Source organism: Pollachius pollachius, assembly GCF_949987615.1.
Source record: "Pollachius pollachius genome assembly, chromosome: 15".
NCBI classification, from domain to species: Eukaryota; Metazoa; Chordata; class Actinopteri; order Gadiformes; family Gadidae; genus Pollachius; species Pollachius pollachius.
The window spans coordinates 12,184,558-12,204,117 of NC_136948.1; the positions used below are offsets into that span (position 1 = coordinate 12,184,558).

General features: G+C 49.7%; 1 protein-coding gene across 2 annotated transcripts in view; it reads right to left on the bottom strand.

Annotated features, from left to right (window-relative positions):
* Window positions 1–19,560, bottom strand: part of kif26ab (kinesin family member 26Ab) — a 79,054-nt gene that overhangs the window by 59,017 nt on the left and 477 nt on the right. The window contains exons 1-2 of one of the 2 annotated variants that reach the window (XM_079752375.1): window positions 17,858–18,047; window positions 17,396–17,650 (exon numbers count right to left, since the gene is read on the bottom strand). In XM_079752375.1, the coding sequence (XP_079608501.1) occupies window positions 17,396–17,650; window positions 17,858–17,920 (318 nt within the window). In that variant the 5' untranslated portion in view covers window positions 17,921–18,047. Of the gene's footprint in view, window positions 1–17,395; window positions 17,651–17,857; window positions 18,048–19,560 lie in introns of those variants that run through there. The other variant, XM_079752374.1, reaches the window with a different exon arrangement.

The following is a 19,560-nucleotide window of genomic DNA, read 5'->3' on the forward strand; positions in this document are numbered from 1 at the left end:
TGAATGCTCCGTTCACTTGCATGGGCCTTCACAACTTCCAGTGGTGAATACTTTTTTGATAATTCACCGTTGCTTGACCGCTGTCAAGCAAGGTTTCTTTTTCTTTTCTGTCGTAGCACTCCGCAAGTAGTCCGGTAACTTATAAACCCCAGCGTCCTCAGTTGCTAACCGACGTCAACGTCTTTGTCTGACTATTTCTCAGCTGATCAACACTAGTTATTTTTTGGGCTATAGTTTCCATATGCCTAATCCACCGTCATGCAGGCTGTGTTCAGTAAAATAAATAGCGATCTGTTTTCTGCCTAAGCCCACGTTGAAATAATTTTGATGTTGAATGTTGATGGCGCAGTTGTTGAAATAAACAGATTGATTTCATACAAATCATAAAAGCCTCCCCCGTGTCATTGTGTGTGTGTGTATACGAGGTGCGTGTGTGCGTGCGTGTGTGGAGGGTTCTTGTTTGACCAATTTTCGGATATTATTCGAATACTTCTCAGCGAATATCGAATAGTATTTTTGCCAGAAATGCACATCCCTATACGACACACACACAAACACACACACACACACGTCTCCAGTACAAACACACAAATAAGCACATACATGGCCACACACCGTATATGCAAACACACGCACACACAAAACTGCAAAGACCAATCAACAAACAATAACACACACACACAGGCACACACACACACACACACAAACACACACACACACACGGTGTAAATGCGGTCTGGGGATGCAGGAGCATGCCCGTCCGTGCTCAGGTTTGATTGTGCGACCGGGGGTCAGAGGGTAACTAATTGTGCGGCAGGAGAAGGTCAGCGTGGGTGTGGCCTTCAGCCAGAGCCCTGCCACAAAAAAAAACATGCAGTGATGACATCCTCCCCCAGTCAGCAGAAAACACCCACACACACACCCACACAGGGGCGCACAAACACACACACACACACACACACACACGCACACACACACACACAGGAGAGCATACACACACACACACACACACATGTGGGCATGCACACTGACACACACACACACACACACACACACACACACACACACACACATAATCTGGGGACCCGAGTGGAACGTGTGCCGGCCCCGCTGATACCTGCCCCAGACGGCCCGTCTGGCATCGACCGACCTGTCGGCCGCATTTTGTCAATCCCTCCGTTTAAGGACGCATGCTGTTGGGTTATTCATGACATCTCAGCCGGCCGACTCACTGCGGCCCCGCTGCATCCACCTCTCTATCAGTCAGAGCTGGGGCGTGGCTCTGCAGTCCGTTGATACGCCACCGGCCTGAATGAGGCCTACGCAAAGCCCTCACTGAGGCCCGGGACACCTGGCCCTGGTGAGGACGGCGTGCCGGCGCCGGTCGCTCTCTGGGGGAGCAGGCCAGGAGGGGCCAGAGGAAGGCCTGACTCTTAACCCGCTGCATTCCTCAGGAGCAGCGCGGGGTTCAGAGGCCCGGGGAGGGCAGGCGATGGTTATCCCTCTGACCGGTCAATAATTAGCCGTCTCTCTAATCAGCTGTTAGCGCGGCGTGCCCTCGGGCGCCTTGTCATTTGGAGCTATGACGAAACGGCTCCCAGTGGCTCAGAGACGGCGGGGTCACGTTAGGGGTCAACGCTGAGCATGGGACGGTAACCACCGATGGATACATAGAGCGGGAGAACAGGAGGTCACATTGGAAGGAATTGACGAATAGGGGTTAATAACCGAGAAATAATTTTAGTGAGACAAAAAAAAGCGTGTGAGTAGATGCCTTGCTGAACTCCATTAAAACCGATAAACAAGAGGTTTCATTTGTTGTCTTTATGTTGAATTGTGATGAGTGGGGTGACGTCGCGTAAAGTTGTTGTTCAATGTATAGGATGCAGGGAGATGACACACACACACACCCGTGGCTGCTGCTCTGCGGTGGAAGAGGATGGTGCTGCAGACCTGTGTCAACAGCTGGTAAAAAGCCTCGCTCCCAGCTCGTGAAAGTGATAAAATGAGTCTGTACCGCGGGTCCCACCCCCCTGACAGCTTGGGTCCGTTCCCAGCTAGGAGGGGCACTGTCAAAGAGGAGTGGACCTTCAGCACATAACACACTACACATCAAGGCAGACACCCCCCCGCTCCGCACCCTCCCAACCCCACCCCCCGTCATTTCCTGTTTTGACAGGAAACTAAAGAAGGATAACGTAATGCAAGGATAACAAAAACACACCGCTGACTTTTTGGTTTCTTTTTTTTCCACAGAAAGTTCCAAAGGGTAGAAAGTCTGTACAAAAATATGACGCTACAACAATAAACATTGTGTATTATTTATTTATCCTCTATCCTCTTTATTTATCCTATTAGTTTAAATATAAGTTTAAATAAAAGCCAACACAGGCACAGACAGATATTTATGGTTCTAATATGCATACACACATACACATATATTTTTAGTTCTAGTTTTAGGAAACGAAACACACACAAACACACATACCACAGTTCATCGTTTCAGGCATCAATACACAGACACACACACACACACACACACACACACACACACACACACACACACACACACACACACACACACACACATTTATAGTTATAGTAGTACCAGGCATTTTGACACACAAACCAGCACATACACTTACTAATGCACACAACAATAGGTCTAAGCATAAAGGGACACACACACACACACACACACACACACACACACACACACACACACAAACACCTGTTTTCAGGCCAATCTTAAATCCCCCCCCCCCCCCCCCCCCCCCTGCCCCCCCAGCATTTCCGAAGAGCAGTGCAACCAGGCATTGTACTTGTGTCTGAGTTGGTGAGTGTGTTTGTCAGTGTGTGACTGTGGGTATGTGTGTGTGTGCGGTGGAGGGGGCACATCCTTCCATCCCGCCCCCCCCCAGGTCTTAGCCAGAGGCAGACCAGCAATACCGTGAACAAAAGACCAGGAGGCAATGTCAGGGACACAGAGGCCACCGCGGGGCCCACATGAAAGCCTTCCTCGTCGCCACGGGGACCCAAACCCAAACTCGGCCAGGGGGGGAGGGGGGCCATGTCAATACCTTCTGGAGAATCGGAGGAGATGGATGAGGAGGGGATAGGGGGGGGACTGAAGGCCAGGGAGGTTCTGACAGGACGGGTCGCTCGCACTGGCTCTCTCTCTGTCCCTCTGTCTCTCTGTCTCTCTCTCTGTCCCTCTGTCTCTCTCTCTCTCTCTCTCTGTCCCTCTGTCTCTCTCTCTGTCGCTCTCCTTCTCTCTCTCTCTCCTCTCTCTCTCCTCTCTCTCTCTCCTTCTCTCTCTCTCTCCTCTCTCTCTCTCTCTCTCTCTCTCTCTCCTTCTCTCTCTCTCTCTCTCCTTCTCTCTCTCTCTCTCTCTCTCCTTCTCTCTCTCTCCCTCTCTCTCTCTCTCCTTCTCTCTCTCTCTCTCTCTCTCTGAACTCTCTCACCACGCCCCCTTTCATGTGGTCAGGAAGTGTCGGGTGGGGAGACACAACAAGTGGAGGGACAGGGGTCATTAAGAGGGGCTTTGTGGATTTGTGGCGGTGGAGGTAGGGAGGGGGGAGTCAAATGGGAGCGGGACAGTCGACTGCACCCTCTGATCCCCCCCCCCCCCCTCCTCTGAATCACCCCCTCGCTCTGCTCCTTTTGTTGGGAGAGCTAATTAAGTATTGTTTTGAGTTTCATGGCCCTCCTCTCCCCCGCCTAGTGCCAGCGTCACTGTGGCTTTTACTGGGTACCGTCGCAGGCTTTTATAGCAGCCGCTCAAACCTGCTGACGGCTCCCCAGGAACCGCTCTCTGTGGCTGGGGAGCGATGAGAGCCGGGCTCAGGCCGCCCTGGTAGCAGCCCGTAGCTGCTGCAGCAGTTAACACATAAAGCACCTTACCTAGGTCTTCATGGAAAGGTCAGGTTCTTGCGTATGTGTGTGTGCTTGTGTATGTACTTGTGTGTAGGTACTCTTATGTGTGTGTGTGTCTCTGTGTGTGTGTGTGTGTGTGTGTGTGTGTGTGTGTGTATGTGTGTGTGTGTGTGTGTGTGCGTGCGTGCGTGTGCGTACTGTGGCATCCCGCCGCTGAACCTCGGACCGGGCGGGTCCGAGGACACGCAGTAGACCTGGTTTACCGTCGCCAACCTCCAGCCGGCGACAGAGAGCACCACGTCTCTCCCCCCAATCAGCGCAATCGGGGACACCTGGCCGGAGGAAGGGAAAGGACCAGAAGCCGGACTTAAAAGGGGCACGAGTCCGCACCAACGGGAGAGTGACACGGAGGGAGTAAGCACCAGACCGGGCGAACGGCGAGTGCCACGGAGAGAGTCCGCACCACATGGAGAGCGACACGGGGGGAGTCCGCCCCACGGAGCGAGCGACACGGAGGGAGTAAGCACCAGGCCGGGCGAACGGCGAAGCGACACGGAGGGATGCAGGGAGATGGCGCACCACGCCGGCGATCTAGAGGCTCACGGAGACCCTAGCACGAGTATACAGACTATTTATTGTGCTGAAATAAACGCCGACTGCGGCTTAACCCTTGCTTTCCGCGTTTTTCCTACCGGGTATCTGACAATCGGGGAAACGGGTTGCCACAGTACATTCCCTCACATGTTTTCAGATGCGTATGTGAAGAAACAAGCACATGGGGAGAAAGAAATAGACTTCACATTCACAAGAGTTCACATTCAGTTTGAACTTTATCCCGCGTGACCCGTGGCTTCTCTGGGTGTCGAGTTCAAGTGTGCCCTGGTGTGACCCCCATTGTAAGCACATGGGGGGGCGCCTCTTAGCCAGAGGTGACGACGCGTGGGGGGGTGGGGTAGCACAGAGACTCTTTGAATACGTTCACAACACAATCATGGTGGCACGTTTCCCACAAAACAGCAGCTGAAAACTGAGACCCGAACCATCACTACTAGTCGCAACTATCTTGTATGTTTAGGATCGGTCAACAAAGTGAATGAACAAGTCAATGTCTTATGTATTAAGACAGTTGTTTAGTTAATATTAGCATATATTACACATAAACATGTTACAAAATGTATTGTATGTGTTCAGATATAGGCTCCTGAGAGAAGCATGTGCTTTGACAAATTATTCAAATGTAATAAATATAAATGTAACACCTTATCCCCTTGAGGTCACAGCTGTGCATGACCTCGGACAACGGAGCAATGCTTTAACGTCAACGTGAACCTCACACAGCCTGTTAAAAAAAAATGTGCGTTTATCAAATCCAAACCCAAACAGACGAAAGCATGACCACACACTAGCTCCCTGTGGGGGGTCCGCCATGGAACGCACTGGTCCAGGCTGGACTCGCAGGAAGTCCAACTCGTCTGCTCAAGAGCGCCAGACGGCAGGGGGTGGCCCCTTGGGTGAGTGTGACACTATGGCGTCGGACCCCCAACCCGACTTCCTCTACTGTCACATGACCGTCTCCTCCCCAAGCAATACCCAGGGCTAATCCATCGTGTGGGTGTGTGTGTGCACTCCTGTGTGTGTACTCGTATGTGCGTACGTGTGTGTGTATTCGTACGTGTGTACTCGTGCGTGTGTGTGTGTGTGTGTGTATTTGTGTGTGTGTGTGTGTGTGTGTGTGAGGTGATGCAGGAATTTCTCCAAGGCCACAAGCACAGGTGTGACTCTAAAGGGCTTCCCTCCTCCTCCTCCTCCTCCACCTCCTCCTCCTCCTCCTCCTCCTCCTCCTCCTCCTCCTTCCCAGTGGGCATAGGGCATTGGGAGCAGGGGAGGCTGGGGGAGGGGTTCCCACGTCGCGCAGAACCGCTCGGAGGCCTCCCAGCTATGTTTTGTTTGATGCATAAAAAGCAGTAAACAAAAGCGGCCAACGTAGACGCGGCGTCTTGAACACCTCTCGTGGGGGGAGCGCGAGAAACTCCACCATGCCACACGGCCTGCGGCGATGACAGAAACCCTGCTCGGGTATCACGGCGCCGCAGGTAAGACACAGCGCATTAAGGCTACGGCGTTACAGAACAACACCCAACAGCCAATTAGCAAGCCGCGAGGCCCGGAGAGCACTGGTGACGGACTGACAGCAGATGACGATCTACACCCTGCGTTAAGGCAACCACGTTAGTCCAGAGAGGAGGACCGATCAGAGCGGGAGGCAGAGAGGACATAACCCGGGGGAGGAGGGAGAAACTGCTGGCCGTGATGAAGCCAATCAACACCTACTGGGCTCAGACTCCACAAATACACATACAAACACACACACACACACATGCACACACACACATGCACGCACACACACACGGACATACAGATTAATTTGCACAGCTGAGGATAGAGCAAACAGTAAACTTTACAAGAGACTGTGGACATTAATATGCACACACACATACACACACACACACACACACCAAACACTAAAGGAAATACACATACAAACGCACACAGCCTTTTTGGCTTACTGAAGAGTCAGCTAGCACACTGAATCACTCACCCTGACACACTCAGGGAGACACATATACGAGCAGTCGTCACGGGAGTCAGTAATGTGCTGGCCAGGGGGTCAGCATCACGGTGAAGTTGATAGGTGTGTAACCTGGAAGAGGGGCTAGAGCCGGCTTTTACTATCCCCGCTGAATTGATACAGTCGGCGGGGCAGCAGCTGGGGAATCGTAAACAGCACAGAGTGTAGTTAAGCACCCGGGACACAGCCAGGGCATAAAAGAAGGGCCACTCGGAGCTCCTCAGCCAGAAAGAGACATAAAATGGAGGTTGGGTTTTAGGGCAGCAGGATTATAGCAGGCGCACAGATCTGAAAGACGAGATCAGGGCAAGGTAGGAGAACATAAGTGTCTCCTCTCTGAAAGGTTTTCTCACCGTTCTGGTGGGACTCCTGTTTTTTGGCATACAGATCAGGAATCCTTATCAAACACATCTATTGTCCTGCAGTGTGATTATTTTTTGATGTTTCACTGAGGATTCATCATTGCCAAACAAAGTGCTGCTGGCACGGCCAACGCCACCGCTGCAGCCGTGCGTGACGCAGGCTTTGATGTATAATCCTGGCCTCACTTTCAATCCATTCATCTTGGTTCAAGATGTGCTCCCATCGTCGCCTGAGAATTTACGAGCTTGGCTCTTTCCTCTGCTGCTTCTACTGTTCTCTCGTCAAAGTGGTTACAAAGAGCATTCTTAAGAGTGAGAAGGAACAGAGCTCGAGTGAATACTTGACATTGTCGACCCGACCGCTGTTACCAAGAATCTGTCTGCGTTACGTCACTTTTCCCTGTCAGGTTTATTGATCTAAAGAGCTAATCTAACAAACAAGAATACAACGAGGCCACAGTTTAGCAGTTATGAAAAAAAGTGTTGAGAGTTCCCTGGGAAAGAGTGTAGATGGATTAACTATTGTCACTCCTCGCAGCATCCTGGTTGTGCCTCATGTAAATCTCTTTAAAAGAACATTGACCACTTCCTGACCTATCTGCTACCAGTAATTGACAAATGTTGCAACAATTCTTTCCAGAGGAAGCAGTCAAGTGAACTGCTATTGTGTAGAACGCTATACTGTGCTCTCTCCTTTGAACTTGTTGCTGCTAAGCAAACGCAAAGTCACAGCACTTATTGAAATGCAAACACACCCTGAAGGTTCTCTGCTCACTGGTCCTACTGGCTTCACGACTAACTGGGCCAGAAGTTGACCTGTCATGTTTGATTTAGTGTCCTAATTGGACAAAAGACAAACCCTTACATTTTGGAGATACAGTAATGACAGATAGCTCCCTTTGTGAGGGGACCTTCCACATTCCATGGAATAATAAAACGATGTTGTCAGCAGTACAGCAAGAAGGCGGACGAGAATCTCATCAACGTTCTCACCGCACACTCTCAATTAACCGAACAAAGACGCAGGCGGGCGACGCGGCAGTAGAGAGGAGACACTGAGACCCCCTCGAATCGGCGGTGATTAAACCCGAGAAAGGAAAACAGCTTTTACTGTATGTGTATAAAGTAATACCTCAGAAGTATGGCCTGGTTTAATTTGTGCTGTTACCCCGATACCTCCACGGCACACATGTTCAATATACTTTATCTACATGGACATAAACAGGACAGGCTTTTGTACAAGTTGTTATTAAGAGGGCTACAGTACTGCATCGAGTCCGTCCAGCAATTAGTTTGTTAGTTCAGTGATTTCTCTGCAATCTAGGAGGATGAATGCTTCACAGCACCACGGGAATTGTACAATCTTCTACGCTTGGCTACTGTGGAGTACTACTGGGGCGAAAAAAACGTATTTTGGTGTACATTTCCCAAGCCTGTTTGACATTGGGAGAGCAGCAGACCGCTCCTCCACCGCCCAACACGTTCAGAGAGCCATCCACCCCAAACAGGTCAATTACTGACAAACAAAGGCCGGCAGGTAAGCTCCGCTACGGAGAGGTGTTCCGTAAACGTCTGCCTGGCTTTTGGCTAAGGGGTGATGGCAAACAATGGTACGTCAAGTTCGGCTAAGCCGAGCGTAGCGCTGTGATGGACTGCAGGCTGAGAGAGGGGAGCCCCGCCCACCCGACCCCGGCCTGTCTGCAGCGTACCAACGGCTGCTGATCCGTCTTGGCAAGGAGACCAGCCATTGGCATTCTCCCTTTCAGCTCGTGGCTTTAAGCCGGCGATTTGTCTGCAGCTACAAGGCCTGCTGTCAATTGGCGATGCTTTATGAAGCCAGCAGGAGATTACCTCCGACTCAGACCTCCGCTCCCCGCGCCGTCTTGGAAATTTATTTCAACAACTTTATGCGCGGCCAAGTCTCTGAATCAGCGGCGGTGATGGAGTGCGGGCTGTCTGGATTGTGTACATCTCCGTTTGTCATGACATAAAAAGCAAAGCAGGGAGGTGTTTTTCACATGGGGATAGTACAGACGTGAACCAATGCACGCACACACACACACACACACACACACACACACACACACACACACACACAAAAAAAAAAGCACACAGACATTTCTTCACATAGAAGTAACTCATGCTTGCAAACACAAAACAAACATGCTGCATTGTGAGAACTGCATTGTATGCATGCACACATTTGAACAAATCCTCCACTAAGCGACAAATCCACAATTACTTTACCACTAATATTATACAATTTGTAGAAGGTCCTAAAATCAATGGCAAAGAAAACATAATATTATGCAATCACACATACAAATACATACATACATACATACATACATACATACATACATACATACATACATACATACATACAACATACACAGAAAGCCCAACTCAAACATCCACACCCACAGAAACACAGAAATCCCCCCACACACAGACACACACACCCACACAAACACAGAAACAACCACACAGACAAACACAGAAGTACCCACACACCCACAACCAACCACACCCACACAAACACAGAAATACCCCAAATGACACACACACTTAGGGGTCGGCACAAAAATAACAAGTCAAGCTGTGATTAATTCCCACTGGCAACAGTTGTTGTTGAATTCATGTTCTTGCTCAATGACATTAGTGGTTTTTGCTGTGCAGACCTGCTCTAACATATTGGCCTGTCAGGCCGGACCGCACAGCCTTTGTTTCCCCTTCAGTCTGGCTCATTGTAATACACCATCCTTCACCAAGCAGGAGCAGGCCCATTCACATGAGTACCTCCTCACACACACACACACACACACACACACACACACACACACACAAATACAGAAGTACCATCACACACACACACACACACACACACACACACACACACACACACACACACACACACACACACACGTGAGGACCACCACACACACAAACACACACACACACACACACACACACACACACACGATTACCTACACATACACACATAGTGCTGCACGATTTGGTGAAAAAGTCATATTGCGATTATTATGGACAATATTGCGATTTGCGATTGCGATATAATAAACAAATGGTGTCATGAGTCTACTTGTTTGGTTATCAAGGAAAATGCACACAGATTACTGATAATTTTAAAATGGTATTTTCTCAACTCAAACATACAAACTTAAATTAGCATAAAAAATACAAAAACTAAAAAACGTACAGTGCTGTTTTCAAAATAACAATATTTTACAAAATTAAATGAATAATAACAATATATATTTTTCAAAATGAAGGCATTTCTGCTGTGCAAACGTGTTTTCGGTTGTGCAAACGTGTTTTCGTGTTTTACGTGCGATTCGGTTAAACGTGCAGCATATATACACACACACAAACGCACACGAGTACCACCATACACACACACACACACACACGAGTACCTCCTCACATACATACACACACACACACACACAGAAACACGAGTACCACCACACAGACAAACACACACACACAAACACGAGTTCCTCCAAACACACAAACGCACAAACACACCCACACACACACACATGCTTTCTGACCAGCAGTCAAGAGCGCAGAAGGAGGCGTGGAGCAAGACCCCTCCCCCGGCGGCCTGACCAGCGAGAGGACGAGTGGAGGCGTCCGCTCACAGCCGTTCTAACAGATCTGTCACAACGAGACGCTACAGAGAGGGAACATCTGGAACCTTCTCGTCTGCCTGCCGCTGACACGCATTAGCAGCTACACTCAGATGGCGGCCGCCCAACACTTTCATCTGTGTGTGTGTGTGTGTTTGTGTGTGTGTGTGTGTGTGTGTGTGTGTGCATGTGCGTTTTTAATCGTGCATGTGCGTCTGTCTAATCATGTGTGTGTGTAAACATGTGTGTGTGTGTGTGTGTCTGTGTGTCGAATCGTGTGTGTGTGTGTGTGTGTGCACATGCGTGTGTGTGTGTGTGTGTGTGTGTAATCGTACGCATGTGTGTGTGTGTGTGTGTGTGTGTCTGTACGTGCGTGTGTGTACACACACGTGTGTGTGTGTGTCCCAAACGAGCTGCCAGATACCCACTCAAACCAACAAAGTGCATCTATTCCAGGTGTAGCATTCCTCAGCGTCTCTCCCCACCACCTCTCTGAGTACAGCTGAAGACCTACGACCTCTCCGAACAAGGCTGACCAATCAGCCTCTCAGTCCTTATCTCCTTTCTCCAATCACATCTCCTGGTTGTAATGTGTTATGTGACAGGTTGTTTTTCCTTGTGTGCATGCTGAGATGGGAACTGGTTAAAGCTGCATTTCATGACGGAATTCCACATCCTTTATCCCGCGTCTTGTGCCCGGAGGAAACAGGGATAGGGTGGTGCAGCAGTGAATGAGGACGGTGAATATATATTTCATATATTAAAGGTTACAAGGGATCCCTGGCAGATATTCTATATATTTAAATGGTGGAAATAATGAAGGACCTTGTCTTGCCGCAGGGAGTTTCAACATTCAGCTTCGCCTCATCCTCCACAGATGAAGAGAGAACGTGGAGGACACACACTAAAGGCAAAGCTGCCTACTGGTGAAACACACAAGCCGACACACACACGCACACATACACCCTCACACAGATATACACACACACCAACACACAGACATACACACACGCACACACACACACACACACACACACACACACACACAGATACGCGCAAAGATACACACACACACACGCATGCACGCACAGGGATACAGTGAAGCAGGGAGGTGCTGTGATTGATGCCCGCTGTCTCTGCCTCTGCTTGACACCAGATTATTGCGTGCAGTTTAATACAACCCAGCTGCCATAAAGCACCAACCGCACACTGCATGGAGGAGCGAGGCGGAAGGGACGTTCCAGCCCACATCAGAGAGCCTCTCTCCCTTTCTCTCCATCTCCCTTTCTCTCCGTCTCTCTCTCCCTTTTTTTCCTCTACATATCTCTTTCTTCTTCTGTCTGCACTCCCTTTGACTCCCTAGATTTCACACACACACACACACACACACACACACACACACATGCACACACACACACACACACACACACACACACACACACACACACACACACACACACACACACTCCTCACCAGCTCCGGGGGCTCAGATGCTTAGAGGTGTACTTAATGAAACGGTCGCCCCCTCTCTTCTTAACTCGGCTCTTGTTTCATGACTGGGGGAGACCCTCATTCTGTTTCTAGTACACCACCCAACCGCACTCCTCCATCCCCTCCTGGTGGCCCCCGGTCTGCGGCCCCCCTGTCCTCTCTCTGACCGGCCCCTGGTCCGGTGCACCTGTTCCAGCCCAGGGCGGCCCCCCTAATGAAACCCAAGCCAACTGCAGAGCCCCGCAACACTGACAGCCTCGTCTGGGGTCACTCAACAAAGGTAAGGAATGAGACCCCCTCCATCACACACAGACGCATGCATACACATAGGCATGCTTTCATATGCACACACATACGCTTGCATACACAAACCCAAACAGATATGTACCTAGAGAGACAAACACACACACATATGTCCATTGTTATTCAATACATGCTAATATTTTACACATATAAGTCTTAAGAGAAGATTTTTTTTGAGTTTCATGGCCCTCCTCTCAATAAGAAGCTCTCTCTCACTCTCTCTCTCTCTCTCTCTCTCTCTCTCTCTCTCTCTCTCTCTCTCTCTCTCCCCTCTCTCCCTCATCAAATGCTACTCTTGCACGGCCCACAAAGCAGTGGTCTTGCTGGTTCAGCGTCCTTGGCACTGCTGGGGGATTCAGCCTCAACCAGTCCTTCACTGGAACATTTAAACATAAATCTATAGGTGGACACCTTGAGCCCCCCAAGGTCAGGGACACAAAAGACATAAAAATAGTGGACTACGACTCAGAGATGTATACCGTACACATTCCTGCCAGTATTTTTGTGGAAACAAACACAGGCATATCGTGTTTAGATAAATCAATGCACGGCTCATTTCACACAATGCAGCGTGTCATATCCTGTTCTCCATACAATGCACAAATGGTTGGTATAAACGCCAAGGATCAAATGTTGGTTATTAATCAAATGTGCGGTAAGAACTGAAAATGTGCATGGCTCGGATGATAAACACAGCCCCCCTATGCCTAAAGTAAAACTTTATTGGCATCTTTATTAGACACATTCACAGCCTGGCATGTTTTCCTCCCATCTCTTGTCACCGTACGTACGGCCCTTAAGGTTCCCAGGGGCCACAGGACGTATCATAAGACATTTGCAATCTGGCTGTAGTTGCCCTCTTTATGCAGCAAGCCAACGTAATCCTCCTGTTCGTTATAGTGCTGCAGCCCAGGGCCACACTGACAAACAGGCCCACACTAATTCAAGCAGAGGAAACGTATTGAAACAATTAAAACCATCCAGTTAACTCGCCTTCCTCCTCTCCAGATATGGCTGTTGGGTAGACGAGTCTGGTGCGTCTCGATTGGCCTCAAGCTGTGTACCCAGCGAACACAAACACGGGCGCCCGTTTTAGAGCAGCTCCCGCTTAATGAATTGTTCAGGGGAGATGTCTGGATCTGGCGGAGGGTTTTCTCACTGGGTGATTAAGTTAAGTTTGTTATATTGCCTCTTTCCCAAAGTTCTCATCCTCTCTCTCATCTGTCTTCAGTCTTCCCTCTACAAAGGAGATATCATGTAACAAAGGCCCCTGTCTCACCTTTGAGTGAGGAGGCCTGGGACTCTCAGCATCGCCGTGGGTGAGGAATTACAAAGTCATCACAGGTCACCAGGTCTCCAGGCTACGCCGGCCTATACAAACCTAATAGCCTATTGTTGCATGTGACAGACTCTTAACTTCTTAATGACATGGCCCACGACGGTGCCACTACACTCAGTTCATCTCCTCACAGAGCACACAACCTCACCACTAAACACGCCTCTTCTGGCTGGAGGCATGAGGGAGGGTGGGAAGGGAGGGAGGGAGAGACAGGGGAGAGAGAGGCAAAGACAGACAGAGAGAGAGAGAGAGAGAGAGAGAGAGAGAGACAGAGAGAGAGAGAGAGAGAGAGAGACAGAGAGAGAGAGAGAGAAGCACAGATAGATAGACAGACAGACAGACAGAGAGAGAGACAGACAGAGCGAGAGAGAGAGACACAGACAGAGAGAGGAACAGAGAGAGAGACAGCGAGAGAGAGAGAAGATAGTGTTTAGTAAGCTGAGGACTGGATCTCTGCCAGGTGGATTGTTCTTATCAGGCAACAGACTGTTGACAGACAGCTACTGATTACAGCACAGAGGTAATTGGTCACTTTGAAGCTGTGGTGAGCTTTCTAAGTGATCGTCTTTTCCCCCTCATATCTTATCGCAGTGAGCCACCATGTCCAGCCACATTAAGGACTGTGCATAATTGCTGAATGCTGACTCTGTCTGTCTCCCCCCTCTCTCTCTGTTGCCCATTGAAGTCACTTGTTACTGTAGCCTCTAATTATGGGAATTAAATGCATAAAATGCCTGACAGTCTTTGATTAGACTGGAGAATGAAGTCTGGGGACTTCTTCCACCACTACTTGTTATTTCCTTTGAGGAGAAAGGGCTGTTTGTTTAAGTTGTCAGGTTTGTGGAGAGTAAAAAGCCCCTGTTTTCTGAGGAGCTGATACACAGCACAGGCACCTTAGTTTGCTGGTTTTTGTCATTACAGTTTGACGGTTAGAACGGCTGTGCTCAACATCTTATAGTACCTAACCATATGACAAACCAATGTGTTGTGACAACAGTCACTCGAGTTACTACATGTAGTCGAGCACACAAGTGGTAAAAAATAAACCAAAGAGTCAAACAAACAGGGTGAAAGAACTGCTCATCACAAGTGCAAATGAAAGCTGCAAACCACAACCATGACTAACCCGAGAGACACAGAGCTCTGCCTCATGTTCCGACTGCTCTTATAACCAGGTCTATCACAGACGCTCTCATAACCAGGGCCATCACAGACGCTCTGATAACCAGGTCTATCACAGACGCTCTCGTAACCAGGTCCATCACAGACGCTCTGATAACCAGGTCTATCACAGACGCTCTCATAACCAGGTCCATCACAGACGCTCTGATAACCAGGTCCATCACAGACGCTCTGATAACCAGGTCCACCACTGACGCTCTCATAACCAGGTCCATCACAGACGCTCTGATAACCAGGTCTATCACAGACGCTCTCATAACCAGGTCCATCACAGACGCTCTGATAACCAGGTCCATCACAGACGCTCTGATAACCAGGTCTATCACAGACGCTCTCATAACCAGGTCCATCACAGACGCTCTGATAACCAGGTCCATCACAGACGTTCTGATAACCAGGTCTATCACAGACGCTCTCATAACCAGGTCTATCACAAGATCACGGACCAGTGTCAAACAAAGACATATTATATTCAAGTTTTCTTTTTAATTTTGGAAAAAGGGATGGCTTCGCTCTTGACCTTACATCCATAAACTGATATTGGGAGACCCAACAGTCCCTAAGTGACCGGTGTGTGTTTGTTCACAAGAATCGCATCTCGCAACGGCCTTGCATTAAGAAAAAACACTTTTCCTTGAATTCTGTCCGATAGCTACGACTGTATTCAAACAATGCGTCTGGTGGGGGGGAGGTGGGGAGGTGGGGAGGTGGGGAGGGGGGGGCGTCTGAGGCCTGAGCAGACTTCCTTTTCATAAAAAACATAAAAACCAAAGGGCAGACAGATGGAGGGAGAGGGAGGGGGTTGGGGGGGGTGTTCGACCTGACATAAACAACCCCTCTGCTCCCTCAGCTCTTTCCCATGACGGGCCAGGACCTCCCCTCTACAGTCTGGAACCTGCACCGTGTCCCCATCCCGGGGCCCAAGGTTCAACTCATAGACCACTGGAAGAATTCCTCCACATAAACAACCTGGTCCAGACATTAGCCAGCAGGGGAAGCAGCTAATACTCAACCAGCCAGCCCCCAGCAAGATGATGTTGTTTCCTCTCCTACTGCCCCCCGCCCCCCAACTCTGGTACAATAACAGCAACCTACTGTTTACCACCCACCTAAATTAGGGCCCAATTAAGCCATTAACAAGGGCGACACAGAGCGGGGGGGGGTCTCCCCCTCTGTCCTCCAGAGCTACAGGTCTGAGGTGGGTGGCTGGGTGGTTCAACATCACAGCCCACCTGGCAGGGAGGGGCTAGAGATGCAGCAGGCAGGACAAAGGAGGGGTCAGCAGCAGCCTGCTGAGCAGCCAATCGGAGAGGAGATAAAGGAAACAGGGGGCGCAGTGTGGTCCAGGAGATGGCCTGGGGAGTGATCACCTGGTGATACTAGTGGTCACCCGGGATAGGAGTGATTGATAGGAGTGATCACCCGGTGATTGGAGTGATCACCCGGTGATAGGAGTGATCACCCGGTGATGGAGTGATCACCCGGTGATAGTAGTGATCGACTGGTGATAGGAGTGATCACCCGGTGATAGGAGTGATCACCTGGTGATAGGAGTGATTGATATGAGTGATCACCTGGTGATCTCAACACCTGTTCACCTAGTGATCTCACTCCTATCACTCCCCGTGGTGCACATGGATTGATCTCCAGACCCTCTGAATGTGATCCCAGCATGCAGAGTGTGGTCCTCAGCCAGAGTGGAGGCGGCAGTGGCGGACTCAGGGGGGGGGGGGCAGGGGGGGCGACTACCCCCCCTGGTGCCTCCATGGTTGAAAAAGTTCCCTCAAGAGAGGTGAATATGAGAGAAAGTGCCTCATTGGCTGCCCTTTACATGTGAAAAAAATGAATGGGTGCCCTCTGGTGCCCCTTCATACAATAAATGATGACGATGTGCCCTCTAGAGCAAGAATGTGGCCCTTTTATTTTTTCGCCCCTGCCCTTCAAACACTCTGAGTCCGCCACTGGGCGGCGGGTGCTGACCCCTGCTCCGCTCCCCCCCCCCCCCCCCCCGGGGGAAAGGCGCAGCCGTCCCCGCATTAGGAGCACCCCACCACAACCTCCTCTGTCTGAGGGCCTATGTTTAACAGCGGTGGGAATGGTGGCACGGCGTCGTACAGCAGGAACACTTTCAATGAGCGAGAGCGAGAAGGTCAACTGGGACTAGACTTCCTCAACCCCCACCTCCCCACAACCTCACCTCCCCCCTCTCCCCCACCTCCCTTTCTCCCAACAGCACAATAAAGAGGGAGAATTGTTTAGCCAACAACAATGGGTAATTCCCAGAGCACAAACTTTCCCGAATTCTTTTTAAAATGCATGACATTGAACAGCGACATTATTATTATGAGGATTCAGGAGGAGGGGGGCGATTCAAATTATGAACTTCGGTTTACTGGTTTAGAATGAGGTTGGCTCTTTAAACGGCTGGAGGCCTGTCGTGCACATGACAACAACTGCACTCTTGGCAGTGTACACCTAAAAGGATATAAAGCTACAGACTCTTTGGCACAAAGCAAGGGAGTTTACAACAAAAGCCAACTTGGATTGTTTTCCCACAAACCTTCAGTGAGCAAGGATCCGCCCAAGAGAGTGCTTGCTTCTTCAGCGCTGCAACTTTCACTTGACATTGTTGGCATCGTAGGTTTCTACCCTTCTCCTCTCCCCTCCTCCCCGTCTCGGACTCAGAGAGGGGCACCGACCCGGCGCCCTCCGGGGCTGGCCGGCTGCTGCATCGTGCGTCCTCCGCTGAGTGAAGTCTTTTCCTGGGAGTCACGCCGAGAGCTGTCGGCGAGTCCCCGCCTGGACAACCCTCAGCCTTGAGGGAAGAATAACAAAAGTCAATGTTAGCTTTAAAAATAAAAATAAAAAGAGCACATCAAAGCGCGGCAACAGCTCCGGCGATTGCAGTTTTGCTAGAGCCCCGACTCTCCCATCCAACAGCCCCAGCATGCGTTAACAGTGTTATTATGGCACTGTTAGTGTAAGTTAACTCGGAGAAGTGGCAAATTAAAACGCAACTTACATTAAACACGCGATTGTCCCTCTCCCTTCCATCCTGAATTGGATTGCGCAAAAATGACTTCATTCTACGAAACCTGGTCTAGGTAAACCCACAAGAGCGCCTATCCTGGCCGTCCCAAATGTCTTTAAATGGATAGGCAGACCCATGGAATGAGCATCTTTATCTCATTTCGTACGCGCGAACGTGGAAGCGGCGACTCATCTGTGCGTGTGTGTGGAGCTACTAGTTCAGTTCCAGCATGTGAAAAAGAAGTGGTTGAGTCCCATAAGTTGAAGCTGGCGCACCAATGCAGACCAGCGCACGAGAGGGGAGGGCGGCGTACTCTCAAATGGGTGGGGAAACTTTGGGACCGGGGGGGGGGGGGGGGGTCTACATGGAGGTTGCCGAGCAGGGAGTGGAAGTGTGCGTCTATTCATTCTCATACATGGCCGTGTATTGGATTACATTGTAATGTATTGTATTGTGTTGTAGCCTATTGTGTTGTATTCCATATACTTTTGTTCCGCAAGGCAACACAAGGAAAGAGGAGAGGAGATGATGGGAGAATGGAGTAGAGGAGAGGAGAGGAGAGGCTGAGAGAGGAGGAGAGGCTGAGAGGGGAGGAGAGGACATGAGAGAGGAGGGGTGAAAGGGAGGAGAGGAGAGTATAGGGGAGAGGGGAGGAGAGGAGAAGAGAGGGAAGAGAGGGGATGAGAGGAAAAGAGAGGGGAGAGAGGAGGGGGAGGAGAGGAGAAGAGAGGGAGAGGGAAGAGAGGGGATGTGAGGAGAAGAGGGGAGGGGGAGGAGAGGAGAAGAGAGGGGAGGAGAGGAGAGTAGAGGTGGAGAGGAGAGGGGAGGAGGGTAGAGGAGTGGAGAGAGGGCGGAGAGGAGGTGAGAGGAGAGTAGAGGAGAGGGGAGGGGTGAGGGTAAGAGAGGAGAGGGTAAAAGAGGAGAGACGAGGAGGGAAGAGGGTAGGAGAGGAAACAGGAAGAGGAGAGGATATGAAAGTAAATTAAGGAAGGAGGGAGGAGAGGAGGATAGAGATGAAGAGAAGAGCAGAAAGTACAATCTGTAGATGCATGACTTCATTGATATTAGTCGCTGCTCAAGTGATTAGAAATTAACTTGAGAACAAAGCAACTGTTGCCTCTCCCTCCAAGTGCACATGTCGGGCAGCTCGGAATCGTCCCTGTAGCTCTGGCGCCACCCAGGGGTTAATATTAGTATAGGAAAGCAGGGAGCGATAGACCAGACATAAAAGGGGTGTTGGAGATAATGTTAAATATTTATTTGGTAAACTTTAAATATTTCATGTGGATGATGTAACCTACCACTGCTACTTTCGTGTACTCCCTGAGTATGGTTTCTTTTTTCCAGCCGCACATGACCCATTTAGCCTCCAGTCTTTTGTTTCAGGGAACAATTTTACGCCTGGCAGCGCAACTGGTCGTGATTTAAAGCGATTTCTAAGTCATTTTCAAAGTATAATCGCATTTTATTTCATGCGTTGAATTGCGTCATCCATTTGTAATTTACCTAGAATAATTACTGAAATGATGAAACCATTGAAATCCATTCCTAATGAATATTAATATATTGAATGGAAAAAAAGGTTCAGCTCATTCCCATCCCTTTATCAGACTTGTGAGGGCATCTCTTATCCCTGATATAATGCCCTTTCTTAAGTCAAGTGGTACACTTTGCTATTATGAGTATATGGCCAA